Source organism: Chiloscyllium punctatum, chromosome 18, assembly GCF_047496795.1.
Source record: "Chiloscyllium punctatum isolate Juve2018m chromosome 18, sChiPun1.3, whole genome shotgun sequence".
NCBI lineage: Eukaryota > Metazoa > Chordata > Chondrichthyes > Orectolobiformes > Hemiscylliidae > Chiloscyllium > Chiloscyllium punctatum.
In genome coordinates, this window is record NC_092756.1 from 69,546,485 (window position 1) to 69,562,956 (window position 16,472).

At 47.9% G+C, this 16,472-nt stretch overlaps 1 protein-coding gene across 3 annotated transcripts in view; it reads right to left on the bottom strand.

Moving 5' to 3' along the window:
• pick1 (protein interacting with prkca 1) overlaps window positions 1-16,022 on the bottom strand; it is a 37,504-nt gene extending 21,482 nt beyond the window's left edge. The window contains exons 1-9 of one of the 3 annotated variants that reach the window (XM_072588421.1): window positions 15,946-15,975; window positions 14,291-14,344; window positions 11,533-11,610; window positions 7,110-7,221; window positions 6,111-6,239; window positions 3,359-3,425; window positions 1,580-1,669; window positions 1,097-1,150; window positions 492-554 (exon numbers count right to left, since the gene is read on the bottom strand). In XM_072588421.1, the coding sequence (XP_072444522.1) occupies window positions 492-554; window positions 1,097-1,150; window positions 1,580-1,669; window positions 3,359-3,425; window positions 6,111-6,239; window positions 7,110-7,221; window positions 11,533-11,573 (556 nt within the window). In that variant the 5' untranslated portion in view covers window positions 11,574-11,610; window positions 14,291-14,344; window positions 15,946-15,975. Of the gene's footprint in view, window positions 1-491; window positions 555-1,096; window positions 1,151-1,579; window positions 1,670-3,358; window positions 3,426-6,110; window positions 6,240-7,109; window positions 7,222-11,532; window positions 11,611-14,290; window positions 14,345-15,945 lie in introns of all 3 variants that reach the window. The other 2 variants (XM_072588422.1, XM_072588423.1) reach the window with 2 other exon arrangements.
• Between the last annotated feature and the right edge of the window lie 450 nt (window positions 16,023-16,472).

Below are 16,472 nucleotides of genomic sequence, written 5' to 3' on the forward strand. Positions count from 1 at the left end.
ACAATCTGAAACCTGCATGGCTTCCACTTCTGGAATTTTCTTCTGAGCAACACAGGCCTGGTTGTTTTGGAGCCTGCTAAACTAATAGCACTTCAGCTGTCATAGACGTTTTGTCTCTGAATTAATGTCTGGCTGGCCCCTGCTCCCCTCTTTCTGGTTTTCAAAACTGTTAGGTCTGCAAACACCTTAGTAATTCTCTCCCGGAGATGGCAGTGGGTACTACTTGCTAGTCATTTAGCTAAAATCTCATGATTTTGTGGAAACGCTGCCTTTAGCTCACTGTTCAAGATGACGTTCTGTTCCTTTATTTAAAACTAAAGTCGGAGCTGCACAGAATAGAATAAACTAAACCCATTTTTGACCTCCAGCTTTAGAAGCCAGGCTTCAGAATAATATTAACACGTCCTTAGCCCCGATCCCATCCGACAGTAACTGCACTGATCTGCACTGATTCCCAATCTCCAGTGAAAACGGTGCAAGGAAGAATTTACCTCGGTGTGTTTGTGACAGCTCAAAGAACGCTCTCAGCAGCCTCTTTGTGTGTTCCATCAATCCTGCCAGACAATCGAGTGAGAAATATTTTACCATTTAACATTTCACATTAACATTTCAAATGCATTTCGCTCCCTCAACTGCTTCCAGGTCCGTCACCATGCCCCTGCTTTTGCTCCTTGATGCTGCACCCCTCCAGATCTGGGCATCAGTTCAGAGAGGGGAACAGAGAAATTGTTACAGCTGAAATGGAGATTGGCACTACATGCCCTGCCAACAACTCTGGGTAACACGGCTACAATGTCCTGTGTGACACTCAGGCAGTAGGTCTCAGGCGATCTACACCTTACATGTTTGGTCAGCTCATTCACAAACCAACAGGAAAGGTTAAGGATCTAAGGAATGCTCTGTTCCTGTCCACGTGGATCCAGAAAGTGTTGTTCAATAGACAGCACTCGACAAAATGTGTCCCCTACCAAAAAACCTTGCAAATTGTTGCAACAGACAGGCCATTGGTGAGAGTGAAGGATCGAGGGGCAGTAGTCGTGATTCTGTGCCCTCAGCCCATCGACACAGTTACCCATCGCGTTCTCTGACCTCTCACCTTTGTATAGTTCTGCTGTCCTCTCCAGTTCTTCCAGTTTCTTCACGAGACCATCTGCAAGAGACCATTTCACAATCAGTAACTCATCAAGTCTCATTCCCAATTAAACTGGAATAATCCCAGACTCAGTTTCCACTAAACCAGAATAATTCCAGTCTCACTCCCCACTAACCTGGAATAGTCCCAGTCTCATTCCCACTAAACTGGAATAATTCCAGTCTCACTCTCCACTAAACCAGATTAATCCCAGTCTTACTCTCCACTAAACTGGAATAATCCCAGTCTCACTCTCCACCAAACCATATTAATCCCAGTCTCATTTTCCACTAAACCAGAATAATCCCAGTCTCACTCCCTATTAAACTGGAATAATTCCTGTCTCATTCCCCACTAAACTGGAATAATCCCAGTCTCACTCCCCATCAAACAAGAATAATCCCAGTCTTAGTCCCCACTAAACTGTGATAATGCTGTTTTACTCACCATTACACAGAATGGCTCGGCTCAGACCCAGAGCATCAGCTGTTCCAGAACTCATATTCTCCACCAGCCTGTGTTTGACTTTCTTCAGAACTGGAAAAAAAGATACAGACAATCTTTCACTGTGAAATGGTCTTTCCTTGTCTGGGCTTAAAGTGAACCTGAATTGTCCAGCTCTATCACCATCTTTATGCTGAGAACATGGTTCACGAGCAGTTGCTCGGACAATTGAATTGGAATGGGTTCAACAGAATATTGCAAGGTGCAGAGTGGGGATGGGTTCATAGACATTTCTAGAGGAATAGTCATGTTTCTGTCTTTATGCTGGGAACATGTCCCAGTTTCTCGGACATTTGCTCACAGACTGTGATATTTGGCAGATTTTGCTGGTTCAGGGATTTTCACTGGAGTTTCTTCTAGATGCCACAGTTTTGAAATGTTACATGCTGTAAGTCTCTTGAAATGAGACAGAATACCCAGCATAGAACAATCTGGGGTCCTGGGAATGCACCGGACAAACAATGCACCTCCTTAACCCTCAGCTTGAAGGTTCAGCACAAGGAAGAAGGAAACAAAATGAATTCAAGTTAAATCAGACACAGAAATGAATTCAAGTTAAATCAGAAAAATAGGAGAGAAAGATTGAAATAAAGAAAGTAAAAGATACAGCAAGAAAACAACCAAAATTAAAGAATTCTGTCAATTCATAATAACAATTTATTACCAGTAAAAATGAGGTTTCACAGTTAAACTTGTTTCTTTTCTGGGCTGGATAGGCCATGTAGTATTGAAGACACACACCTCTCTGTGAGGTGTTCTATCACTATTAAATACTAGGCCTTCCGCATCAAATTAAAGATGCAATAAAGGTGAAACTGCATACAGCACTCAGACTGGTTGAGGGCAAGATGGTGTTGCTATGAGGCGAATGGAGGAATGGAAAATCATTCAACAACTTTTAGTGATTCACAAATCACACTGTATTTATTCTATTCAAAGGTTGCAGGGCTATTTACACACAAATAGCTCCACGAAGACCAGGGTTCTATCACCAAGTCAGCCATATGCCTCATACATGACACGGATCCAGTTAGCACAGAGCCAGCTCTCAGTGTGAACAGAATCCCTGACACTGCTGTTTATATCTGTCAGCCAGGGCTCCCTGATTGGACCAGGTTAACAGCCCCAATCAGGGAACTCAGATTCTATGAGGTCCACCTGACTGAGCTCATTACAACCATAGACAGGCAGGAGGCTGGAAGAACACAACAAAACAGGCAACATCAGGAGGTGCAGAAGTCAACATTTCAGGTGTAACCCTTCTTCAGGACTGGTTACACCCGAAACATCAACGTCTCCACCTCCTGATGCTGCCTGGCTTGCCGTGTTCTTCCAGCCTCCTGCCTGCCCACTTTGGATTCGAGCACCTGCAGTGTTTTTTTGTCTCTAACCTCGTTACAGTCATGATATATAATAGGTATGCTTAACTTGCTGTTACGTTACTGTGGTGGTCAATTATAGCCCAAGGTTTACTGTGTTTGAAGTCACAGTGCTGGAGTCATTCAAAAGCAATGAAACAATGCAACGCCACAAAACAGGAGCGTGGACCCATCACTTCAGCTTGCCTCCTCAGACTGGGATATTACTTGAGAGGTGAACCCAGCGTGGGTGTGTGAGGAGGAAGTGCCACCGAACTGCCTCAACCAGCTGGGGCTACAAGAGTAAAGGGAATGTATGGAAACGAAAACCAATAGCACACTTAAGACTTCAGGCAGTACTTACCAATATCCAAAGTTTTGCCTTGTTTAGGATCAGCCTGGAGTTTATTGTAGTGAATTGTAACTTCTCCCTTGCAAAACGATAACAGAAGAGTTAATACTAGTAGTAATTTACAATTCTTAACACAAAGCCTCAGGAACACAAAATATTCCCTCAAAGAACAAACGATAGAAAATGCAGTTTGATCAAAAGTACATCCAAACTCCAAATGGTCCCATCAAAACCCACTCATTGCCAAACTCTACCATCAAAACCCACTCATTGCCAAACTCTACCATCAAAACCCATCCAAATCCGAAACACTCACTTCAAAGTCCACCTAATCCTGAAATTCTCCTGGCAAAGCTGATCTAATTCCCAAATTCTCCTGTCAAAACCTGCCCCATTCAATCCTCAAACTTTCACATTAAAGCACATCCCCTTGCAGCCACACTCTTCCAGGTTATTTATGGGATTGTTCTGGTGAAGCTGGTCTACACCATCTCAAAGACAGGGTGCTTGTTTCGAAAGCCCGCTGCACAGTTCTGCATGCAGCACCCGTCTGAGACTGAACTGGGTCTCTGTTGAGCTGTACCATTCCTTCATATTCCAGCGTCAACACGAAGAGTGCCATTTTATGAGGCTCTATAATTGCCTCAGTGCTCAAACACTTGGCTGTCTCACTGCTCTCCCAAACTTCTCACCATTTTGAAAAAATTCTGAACTAACCTTCTTAGGTCATAGCAACAAAGAAAATAGGAGCAGGCTATTCAGCCCTTCGGGCCTGCTCTGGCATTCAATGAGATCACAGCTAATCAGCCAATCAGTGCCCTGCGGCCACTTTCTTCCCAAACCCTTTGATCTGTTAGCCCAAAGTACTGTCTCAATCTGAATTGGTTGGATTGGTGCAATATGAATGCCCACTTCCCCACATGAAAATCCATCTGGAGCAGTCTGGCATACTCACTTCAGCTATCAATATTCCTTTGTACAGACAATGTTTGTTTCTTTGTCACCTCAGCGAGCAATTCGTTCAGTGAGTGAGGCCTGGAACATTCTTTGAGCAACTGTGCTCATGCAGTGAGTTCGAGAGACTGAATGGCAGCTGTCTTACGCGTAAATGACCAGGTTGTGGAGCGATGACAATTACAGGGAATCTCAGTTTACAGGGAGTGTATCCTGAATCTCAGTTTACAGGGAGTGTCGACCGAATCTCAGTTTACAGGGAGTGTCGACCGAATCTCAGTTTACAGGGAGTGTCCACTGAATCTCAGTTTACAGGGAGTGTCGACCGAATCTCAGTTTACAGGGAGTGTCCACTGAATCTCAGTTTACAGGGAGTGTATCCTGAATCTCAGTTTACAGCGAGTGTCGACCGAATCTCAGTTTACAGGGAGTGTCCACTGAATCTCAGTTTACAGCGAGTGTATCCTGAATCTCAGTTTACAGCGAGTGTCGACCGAATCTCAGTTTACAGGGAGTGTCCACTGAATCTCAGTTTATAGGGAGTGTCCACTGAATCTCAGTTTATAGGGAGTGTCCACTGAATCTCAGTTTACAGAGAGTTTACTGGGAATTTCAGTTTACAGGGAATCTCAATTTAGAGCGAGTCCTGTGGACAGTTTCAATCTGTCTACCTCAGAACATTCCCATTCACGATTCCGGGATGAGGAGAGTGTGCTACAAGGTCATGGACACAGTCAGTCCTATGTTTACTGCAGCGGGCCCCAGTGAAATGGTTGTGGTTTCAAGAGGGCTTGGCAGTGGTTGTTTGAGGTTGTTTGCCCCTCACTGGGGTTTGTAGAACACGGACACAGGAGAAGTGGCCAATATTTCAGAAGAAAGTGAGTGGACATTTCTTCTCTCGAAGGGTTGTGAATCTTTAGAATTTTTTTAATCCCAGGGGGTTCATTATGATCAATCATTGAGTATGTTGAAGATTAAGGTTGTTGAGACTTCTAATTCCCATGGGAATCATGGGAAATTGGATGGGAAGGTGGAATGGATGTTGAAGATTGGTCATGATCTTACTGTATAGCAGAAGCGATAGCTGAGTGGTATTATCACCGGACTGCTAATCCAGGGACCCAGATTATGTTCTGGAGACCTGGGTTCAAATCCTGTCACGGCAGATGGTGGATGTTGAATTTAATAGAAAAGCATCTGGAATTAAGAGTCGAGTGACAACCATGAATCCATTGCCAATCGTCAGACAAACCCATCTGGTTCAGTAAAGCCCTTTCGGGAAGGAAACGGCCATCCTTACCTAGTCTGGCCTTATATCTGACTCGAGAGCTGAGCGACGTGGTTGACTCTTAACTACCCACTGAGCAATTAGGGAAGGGTAATAAATGCTGGCCAAGCTCGTGACACCCTGTTCCCATTTTAAAAAAAAGGACAGATTTTAAAAAGCAAATGATTCCATCCTGCTCCTAATTCTGATGTTCTTTGCAGATCTCTGCTATTATTCACAGTTTTACTGAGTCACCACAAAATTCGACCTAGTTTGCTGATTTGTTTGTTCCAATCTGAAGGACATTGTGCCAATCAGGGTGTGTTCCCCCAATCTGTACTCTCCATTCCGTGAGCCTTCACTGTTGTTAACTGTCACTGGTGTGGAATGAGCAATACTGGGCCCCCAGCAGAGCTCTCCCCTCCACTTACCTTCCATGTACAGCCCCCTCCCCAAAGCCTGCCCCCTTCCCACGCTGCTGCCCCTCAAGCCTCTCCAACCCCTTCCCTGTACATTTCTCCCTCATTGCCTTCCCCCTCACACCTTCACAGCTTGAATCATCTTGGCCACCTCGACTTTCGTCTTTCCCTTCACCGATTTCCCGGTCACTCCGACAATTTCATCACCTGCAGCCAGTGTACCGTCGAGAGCAGCAGGAGTGTTGTCAAAGACCTGCCAGGAGAAACAGACCACGTCAATCAAAGTGCCCCGTTGGATCACAGCGAGAGAACACAGCGCAACCGGAGCACAGCAGGAACAGAATCAGAACAGACCGGGAGCAGGAGCAGAGTGGAGTGGAGCAGGAGCAGGATCAGAGCAGGAGCAGGATCAGAACACATTTGAATTGGAGCAGGATCAAAGCAGAGTGGAGCAGGAGCAGGATCAGAGCAGAGTGGAACTGGAGTCAAGTCGGAGCAGAGTGGAGCTGGAGCAAAATCAGAATGGGGTGAAGCTGGAGCAGGGTCAGGAGTGGGATCAGAGCAGAGTGGAGCTGAAGCAGAGCAGGAGCACAGTCAGAGTGGAATGGGAGTCATGTCTGAACTGAGTGGAGCTGGGATGGTGCCAGAATGAAAACGAAGCAGAGCCTGAATGAAATGGTAGCAGAGATGGAATGGAATAGGAATGGGGTGAGACTGAGCTAAAAGGATTGGGAGCAGCATGGAGACACATGGTTCAACTCTGTATCACACCTGAGCAACTGGACGATGGAAAACTCAAAGTTACAGTGAGCGACCAGTTGAGAATCTGACAGGCGGAAAGTACAAGGAACAGCTCAGACTGAATGAGGGACTGAGCTAAGCTCCCAGTGGAAGGAACAAACCTCGCCTTCAGCAGGAGCAGAGGACAAACAGAATTACTTTAGCACCCCGAGAATACCCAAGTGAGCACAGCTCCATGGGAACCAGCTTGCACAAGGAATGACAAACCAACTCAGCAGGGTTGTGAAGTGTTGAGGGTGGCGGAGTCTGGAGTGGGTAGAATCTTTCACAGAAGAGAGACAGAGACGTTTCCCGAGAGGAAGTTTACAGTGAGCTCCTTTACCTGCACAATGTATAAACAGGGACAGTACTGAGCCCCTCCTCCAATGCTGATCCCAATTAAATTCTGAGAATCCTTTTTAAGTGTCACGGTCCCAGGCACAATCGGAATACCCCTGATGGAGCAAACAGATCATTAAAAAGCTGCCATTCATTACAGTGATGTGAAAAGCACACTCCTAGTCCATTCAAACAAACTGACAACACAGCAGCAATCTTCCACATAGGCAATGGCTGAGAAAAAGATATATTCTGTCAATGATTTTTGTCTTGCACTCATCAGATTAATTCACAAAAGATTAATTCAAAGATTGATATTTATACTGTGTGAGAGGAGTGCTGAGTGGTTGGCAAGCAGACTCCATTTGGTAGGTGTGTTGCCATGGAGAATGCACCAATCAATGATAATTGATAGTTAACAGCCACGCCTGATATATATTCAAACTGGGCAGGCTGGTCCTCCCATTAAACTGGTATTTCTTGTGCATTTTCTTAATGAGTGCAAGATGAAAAACTCTTACAGAGGTGTCTTTTCTCAGCTATACTCAAAATTCTGCACCATCAGACGACTAAACGGTCCACTGTTCTGCTCCTTCCATCCCCAATGAGGCTTGATGGCTGTGGGTCATCAACAGCAGCACAACTCTACAGCAGACAGTAAAATGTTACAGCTCAGCTCTTACAATTGGCAATTAACTAGAAGACGAATCCTGATTCAAACTTGGAGTGGAAAAGCAATGGTGTGAACACCCCTTTGGATATCTGAGACTGAAGTTTAAAACAAAACTGCCAGAATTCAACAGCTCTCGGCAAAACCGCAGAATAGCGACGAACAGTTAGAGAACTGATTTAGTATGGTAGTGCAGTGGTTACGGAACTGAACTACTAAAGGAAAAGTCAGTAATATGGCCATAGCTCAAGGGAACCATTGGGCTGCGCGTGTGTGTGTGAGAGAGAGAGAGAGACAGAGACAGAGAGAGAGAGAGAGAGAGAGAGACAGAGAGACAGAGAGAGAGTGAATGGGGTGGGGGAGAGAGAGTGCATGTGTGTGTGTGAGAGAGAGAGAGAGAGAGAGAGAGAGAGAGAGACAGAGACAGAGAGAGAGTGAATGGGGTGGGGGGAGAGAGAGAGAGACAGAGAGAGAGTGAATGGGGTGGGGGGAGAGAGAGTGCGTGTGTGTGAGAGAGAGAGAGAAGAGAGAGACGGGACTGGTTTGAGAAGGAGGATCCTCCAGAGGGTTCAGCTTCAATGTCACTGATAATGCAGTCCACACATGGGGCATATTTAACCCTCAGGCCTGGGCTGCTGGGCAGCAGGTACTTGACTGGAATTGAGCTAGAGCAGCAAATGAATAACAGTACAGGAGCTGTGTGTTTGAAGAGGCTGCGGATTTAACAGCAGGGGCTGGTGTCTAGACTAACAATAAAACAAATCAGGACTGCTGCCTTATCTCGATATTGAAACAATGAGCTAAAAGAATGAGAGGCTAGCCAGGGTCAGAAGAGATAGTGCAACCTTTACTCAAGGATGTAAGAGAATAATTATCCAGAGATTTAAAACAAAATAAGGTCATCAGCGTGGATTTTGCACGTTTCCTTATTGAATTGATGTATTTAAGGAGAAACTAAATAAACATTTGAAAAAGAAGTGAATAGAAGGTTCAGTTTACTATAGGTTGAAGATCCAAGAGATTTACAGGAGATGTGAGGGAAGTCTTTTCACCCAGAGATGGTGGCAGTCTGGAAGGCAGAGGCTGTCTGGAAGGGTAGTATAGACAGAAAACCTCACGACCTTTAACAAGTACACAAGTGAGCACCTGAAATGTCACAACATTTTAAACTGTAGGCCCAGTCCTGGAATGTGGGATTTGTATACAGTACATGGGTTAGCACACAGCCAATGGGCTGAAGGGCCCTATCAGGAGAAAGTGAGGACTGCAGATGCTGGAGATCAGAGTCGAGATTAGAGTGGTGCTGGAAAAGCACAGCAGGTCAGGCAGCATCCGAGGAGCAGGAGAATCAACGTTTCAGGCATAGGCCCTTCATCAGGAATCTGAAGGGGCCTACTGTATACTATGGGAACGTGATGCATGTAGAGTTGAAAGGAGTGGAGTGAGAGGTTTTGGAGGGGGCACTGTCTTGTCCACACCATTTACACCCATTGAAACCAGTGGCCTGATTCCTGTGATTTGTAATATCTCTGTAATGCCACAGACTGACTCTCTCGATGCCACAATCCATCTCCAGTATCTAAAAATCTGATATCAGGAGGGTGTGTGACAGGTCTCTTCATTGTGGTGAGGAATGGGTGGGATAGTCAGGACTGGACGGGATTGTCAGGACTGGGCGGGGACTGGGCGGGATTGTCAGGACTGGGCGGGGACTGGGTGGGTGGTCAGGACTGAGTGGGCTGGTCGGGACTGGGTGAGATGGTTGGGAATGGGCGGGGTTGTCAGGACTGGGCGGGGACTGGGCGGGATTGTCAGGACTGGGCGGGGACTGGGTGGGTGGTCAGGACTGAGTGGGCTGGTCGGGACTGGGTGAGATGGTTGGGACTGGGCGGGGTTGTCAGGACTGGGCGGGATTGTCAGGACTGGGCGGGGTTGTCAGGACTGGGAGGGGTGGTCAGGACTGGGCGGGGTGGTCAGGACTGGGCGGGGTGGTCAGGACTGGGCGGGGTGGTCAGGACTGGGCGGGGTGGTGAGGACTGGGCGGGGTGGTCAGGACTGGGCGGGGTGGTGAGGACTGGCCAGGGACGTCAGGACTGGGTGGGATGGTGAGGACTGGGTGGGGTGGTGAGGACTGGGCGGGGTGGTCAGGACTGGGCGGGGATGTCAGGACTGGGCAGGGTGGTCAGGACTGGGCGGGGTGGTCAGGACTGGGCGGGGTGGTCAGGACTGGGCGGGTGTTCAGGACTGGGCGGGGTGGTCAGGACTGGGCAGGGTGGTCAGGACTGGGCGGGGTGTTGAGGACTGGGCGGGGTGTTGAGGACTGGGCGGGTGGTCAGGACTGGGCGGGGTGGTCAGGACTGGGTGGGGTGGTCAGGACTGGATGGGGTGGTCAGGACTGGGCGGGGATGTCAGGACTGGGTGGGGTGGTCAGGACTGGATGGGGTGGTCAGGACTGGGCGGGGATGTCAGGACTGGGCGGGGTGGTCAGGACTGGGCGGGATGGTCAGGACTGGGCGGGGTGGTCAGGACTGGGCGGGTGTTCAGGACTGGGCGGGGTGGTCAGGACTGGGCAGGGTGGTCAGGACTGGGCGGGGTGTTGAGGACTGGGCGGGGTGTTGAGGACTGGGCGGGTGGTCAGGACTGGGCGGGGTGGTCAGGACTGGGTGGGGTGGTCAGGACTGGATGGGGTGGTCAGGACTGGGCGGGGATGTCAGGACTGGGTGGGGTGGTCAGGACTGGATGGGGTGGTCAGGACTGGGCGGGGATGTCAGGACTGGGCGGGGTGGTCAGGACTGGGCGGGATGGTCAGGACTGGGCGGGGTGGTCAGGACTGGGTGGGGTGGTCAGGACTGGGCGGGGTGGTCAGGACTGGGCGGGATGGTCAGGACTGGGCGGGGTGGTCAGGACTGGGCGGGGTGGTCAGGACTGGGCGGGGTGGTGAGGACTGGGCGGGGTGGTCAGGACTGGGCGGGGTGGTCAGGACTGGGTGGGGTGGTCAGGACTGGGCGGGTGGTCAGGACTGGGCAGGGTGGTCAGGACTGGGCGGGGTGGTCAGGACTGGGCGGGGTGGTCAGGACTGGGCGGGGTGGTCAGGACTGGGCGGGTGGTCAGGACTGGGCAGGGTGGTCAGGACTGGGCGGGTGGTCAGGACTGGGCGGGGTGGTCAGGACTGGGCAGGGTGGTCAGGACTGGGCGGGGTGGTCAGGACTGGGCGGGGTGGTCAGGACTGGGCAGGGTGGTCAGGACTGGGTAAGCCTTTCTTTGATGCTGGGTGGATGGTGCAGCCTCAGCAACATGCAAAGAGCTCGGTCCCACCCTGGACAGAGCTTGTGCATTCGGCTTGTGACTGGGATCAGTATCAACTCTTCCCCCCACCAGCACACCACAATGGCTGTCGATGGTACGCACAAGTTCCTTGAGGTTGCTTCAGCTGAAATGAACAACACCAACCTTGCCAAGCAGATAATTCAAAACTTCACCACCTTTAAGTTGCCCTCCTTGCCTCAGTGTCTTCACTCAGGTGGATATCACTGAACCAAAGGCTTGGGACTCCCTAACTAACAGCTCTGCAGGAATGGCCTTCACAGATTGGTTGTAAAAGATCAGGATGGTGCTTCCTGACCTGCTCAGTGACAGTCAATGGGCAATAAATGCCAGCCTTGCCAGTGATCCCCGTACCCCGTGAATACACACAAACCAACAACAGTCAATCAGATTTCCGTGCCACTTGAGTATTTAACGGGTGACAATTACTCACAATTTATCTTCTTCTATTTCAAAATCCATGTCACTGAACATTATCGATTTCCTGTCAGTCTGAGGCTGTTCCTGGTCTCTGTGGAGGAGGAGGTTTGATGAGTGAAACCCAAACTTGGTATTCAATGGTGCACAGGAGAGTTTATCACATCCTGTTTAGTCAGCCTCTGAGTATCCACATGCTTCCACCAGGCAATGCTCCCAAAAAAAAGGAAGATGCAAATACAGCAGTGATAAAATACAGACTAGATCCTAATCAACTTAATATCTGACTGGGCCCTAACATAGAAAAATTATTTAAACAGAGTAATGTAGACAAACCGATGAAGAATCATCTAGACTCGAAATGTGAGCTTGCTCTCTCTCCAAGGATGCTCTCTGACCTGCTGTGACCTCCAGCATTTATTGTTTTCAATACAAAGTGCCACTCAGAAGTTTGGAATTGGGTGCAGAGGGGCTGCTTTGATGAAATGTGACAAAGGGCTGGTGTTCCAATGGGCAACACTGGGACTTTATGGGCAGCAGCATGATCCCAGACGGCCACATGAAATTACAGAATTTGATTAGATTAGATTACTTACAGTGTGGAAACAGGCCTTTCGACCCAACAAGTCCACACCGCCCCGCCGAAGCGCAACCCACCCATACATGTACCCCTCACCTAACACTACGGGCAATTTAGCATGACCAATTCACCTAATCTGCACATCTTTGGACTGTGGGAGGAAACCGGAGCACCCGGAGGAAACCCACGCAGACACGGGGAGAATGTGCAAACTCCACACAGTCAGTCACCCGAGGCGGGAATTGAACCCGGGTCTCTGGCGCTGTGAGGCAGCAGTGCTAACCACTGTGCCACCATGCCGCCCAAATTACAGAATTGTTACAGTAGAGAAACAGGACATTCGGCCCATCACATCTGCACCAGCTCTTCAAATGAGCCACATTACCTTGGGACAATCTCCTGCTTACTCTATCCAAATATTCAGCCAGATGAATGTCTCAATTGAACACCACATGTCCAACCAGTGCATTCTAGACCATAACTACTAGCTGTAAAAGAAAGCTTTAGCTTACATCACCCTTTTGCTTTATTTGCACTTGGCTTTAAATTAATGCCGGATTAGTGGTGCTGGAAGAGCACAGCAGTTCAGGCAGCATCCAACGAGCAGTGAAATCAACGTTTCGGGCAAAAGCCCTTCATCAGGAAAATGAAGGGCTTTTGCCCGAAACGTTGATTTCGCTGCTCGTTGGATGCTGCCTGAACTGCTGTGCTCTTCCAGCACCACTAATCCAGTATTTGGTTTTCAGCATCTGCAGTCATTGTTTTTACCTTTAAATTAATGCCCTCTAGTCCTTTTCACTTTTATTACTGGGAACAACTTCTCCCTTTCGACTCTATCCAATCTGCTCATGATTTTGAAAACATCTATCAAATCTCCACTCTGCCTCCTTCTCTCCAAGGAGAGTAGTCCCAACTTTTTCAACCTATCTTCACCACTGAAGTTTATCGTTCCTGGAACCATTTTTGTAAACCATTTCCACACTCTTTCCAATACATCCTGAGGTTTCCTATAATGTGGCACTCACAGCTGTACACAATATTCTAGGCAAAGTCTAACAGAGTGTCTGGAACAAGTTTAACATCACCTCTTTGCTTTTGTATTCTATGACACTATGAATAAGGCACTGTGCTTTGTTAACTGCTCTCCACAGCTGTCCTGCCACCTTCAATGATCTGTGCACATATACATCCTCTGCTTCTGTACCCACTTTAGAATTGTACCTCTATTTTATATTGTCTTTCAGTATTCTTCCTCCCAAAGTATATCAGTTCACACTTCTGTGCATTGTACCTCATCTTGTCTTTTTGGAGTTTCACACTGTCCTCATAATTTACAAATTTTAAGCCATCCACAAACTCTGAAACTGTCCCCTGGATCCCAAGATCCAGATTATTCATATATATCAGGAAAAGCAAAGGCCCCAACACCTGGGGAACTCTACCACAAATATTCCTCCAGCCTGAAAAATATCACTTGATGATTACTCTCTTGTTTCCTATCACTCAGGCAATTTCGTAACCAAATGGCTCCTGACTCTTTCTTTGCATCGCATAGCTCTCCTCACAAGTCTGTTGCATGGCACAGTATCAAACACCATCCTGCGAATGCCTGCAGCTTGAGGAACCTCAGCCTCAGAGTTACTGAGTTGAAGTCAGAACCACAACTCTCAGCACCTTTCAAAAGTTCTGAGCTTTAAATTGGCCACAGTCACAACGGCTGAGGACTGAGAGTCCCTCTGCAGTGGGTCTACAGGGGAATCAATTTAGCTGAGTTGGCCGGATTGTTGGTTTAAAGAGCAGTGTGATGCCAACAGCTTGGGCTCAACTCTCATCACCAGTTTGAGGTTACCATGAAGGACTCTCCTTCTCAACCTCTTCCCTCGTCTGAGGTCTGGTGGCCCTCAGGTTAAATCACCACCAGTCGCTTCTCTCTAATAAGAGAGTAGCCCCTACGGTCTGGTAAGACTATGATGACAACAACAAAACAGGTCTATGGTCACAGATGTGATAGGAGGGTTTAACATGTGGGAGTGCTGGGCTCCAATGCATCATGAGGAGGTATCCTCCTTCCAGCAGCCAAGTAGCACAGGGCTCTTCACAGGTTTGTTGAATTAGCTACTTGATGCTGCTGGGCGAATAACCTTTTTACCCACAAACCAGTTTGTTCCAATTTGGCAATGACGCGAGAACTTACCGGCAAACCAGTGACGACAACTTCCAGGTCCACCGGTTTCCACTGCCACCTACACTGAGCATTGAAAATGTACCCTTTAGGTCTATCTTCACAGTATGAGGCAGAAACAAAAACAGAACTTGCAGGAAGCGACAGGTCTAATAAGAGTGATTAAAGCTAGCAAAGAAAAGGTACCAGAGAAATGAATGGAGCTTAACCTTCTGTATTTGATAAGATCAACTGATTTTAAAATTGATAATGGCTGCACAGGATGTAATCATTCTGAAAAGTCCGAGGGGAACTGGATGGTAATTCTACTTTTCAAGAAAGGATAGAGAGGGGGAGGAGACTAGGGGTCTATCGACCTGGCAGTGAGCTTGAGAAAAAAAAATCTATTACAGGATGAAAGAAGTCACAAGAGGAAACTATGAAAATCTCAATGTGATGAGAGAGTCAACGCATTTATGAAAGGAAAACCTTATTCAACAAGTCGATGATTGATTTTTTTTTGATCTACCTAGCAATATGTACTATAATTGAATTTAAGTTTCTAGCATTTTCCGATTTTACTTTAGGAAGACAAATGTTACATTGATCCTTTTGGCGAAGGGATTGCACAATAAGAGTAAAGAAACTCGGAGCAGTGACACACAGCTTTGGTGATACTGTCCCTATTTGATATTACATGTCTTTACAATGACCTATTTATCTTAAAGAATGCAACAGTTCACATGATTCCAGGGAAGACAGCAGTGTCCGAGAAGGAGGGATTGAATCGGCTGGGCTGTTACAGTCTAGAGTTTGAGAATAAGAGGTGGTCTAACTGAAATATGTACGATTGTGAAAATGTTTGACAGGATAGAAACTGAGGTGAAGAATCTAGAAGTAGAGACATAGTTTTGGGATTATGGATTGGTTATTTCGGACTGAGAGGAGTAAAATATTCTCCACATCAATCTTTGGAAGTCTCTGACTGGGGAGGCCATGGGTGGTCAGTGTCAGGACATATTTAAAGCAGAGTTGACATCGGAGTCGAAGCAAATGAAGGGATAAGCAGGTTGGATGGAAAACTGGTGACTGGCCATCAGTCTCGAGCCCAGCTGCTGTGATTGGTTATAGTTGAATGTTCAGACAGGATTTTAAAACAGCAGAGCCACACCATTCTCTCCCCTCAGTGTGCCCACACTCCCCACACACCCTACCTGACACCTCATTCCTCCCCCTCCCCCCCTCCCAGCCCACATCCTCTCAGACACCCTCCTCACCCCCCCCCCACATCACCCCCTCTCCTCTCCATCTACCCCCACCCTATTTCACTCCCCCTCCCTCTCTCTCTAACCCTCGTCAGCCCCCCCTCCTCACTATTCCTCCCCCTCCCCCCCATCCTCTCAGACACCCTCCTCACCCCCCCCCCACATCACCCCCTCTCCTCTCCATCTACCCCCACCCTATTTCACTCTCCCTCCCTCTCTCTCTAACCCTCGTCAGCCCCCCCCCACTATTCCTCCCCCTCCCCCCCATCCTCTCAGACACCCTCCTCACCCCCCCCCCCCACATCACCCCCTCTCCTCTCCATCTACCCCCACCCTATTTCACTCTCCCTCTCTTTTACCCTCACCCCTTTCCCCTCCATTTCTCTCTCTATTTTACTTTAAGCCCGGGACCAGCCTTTTCACCTTTTTTTCCGGATGTTTCTGTTTTTGAATGACGTCGCCCGTTATTGTGCCATCATTTCCTCTTCCGGCGGACTGACCCCCAGCGATTGTTCTGTATCCGTTGTGAGGTCATGCGACTGGAAGATGCTGCCGCCACCCGACTCGCATGGCCGCCATCTTTAATGCTGTCGTCACCCAAATTACATGGACGCCATCTTTAATGCTGGCAAGTCCTTCCTGGCACATACATCCCTAACCTGGCTCCAAACCTTCAGCTATTCCCCATGTCCAGGGGAATTTGATCTGAAACTCAGTTCAGTAACAGCCCTCCACAATTTCATTCTGGACAATCCCACAGACATCGAAACATAAACCTATTTCCATCTTAATCTTGGGGCATCATAAAGTGAATGACTGAACTTCAGGCAGATACCCAAACAAGTGGGATTGGTTTTAACGGTTTAAATCGGCTGAGTGAGCGAAGTCACCTCTTGACTACAAAAAGTTTCAGTTGAATAGTATCAGACAGTCGTAATGAAACTCATTCT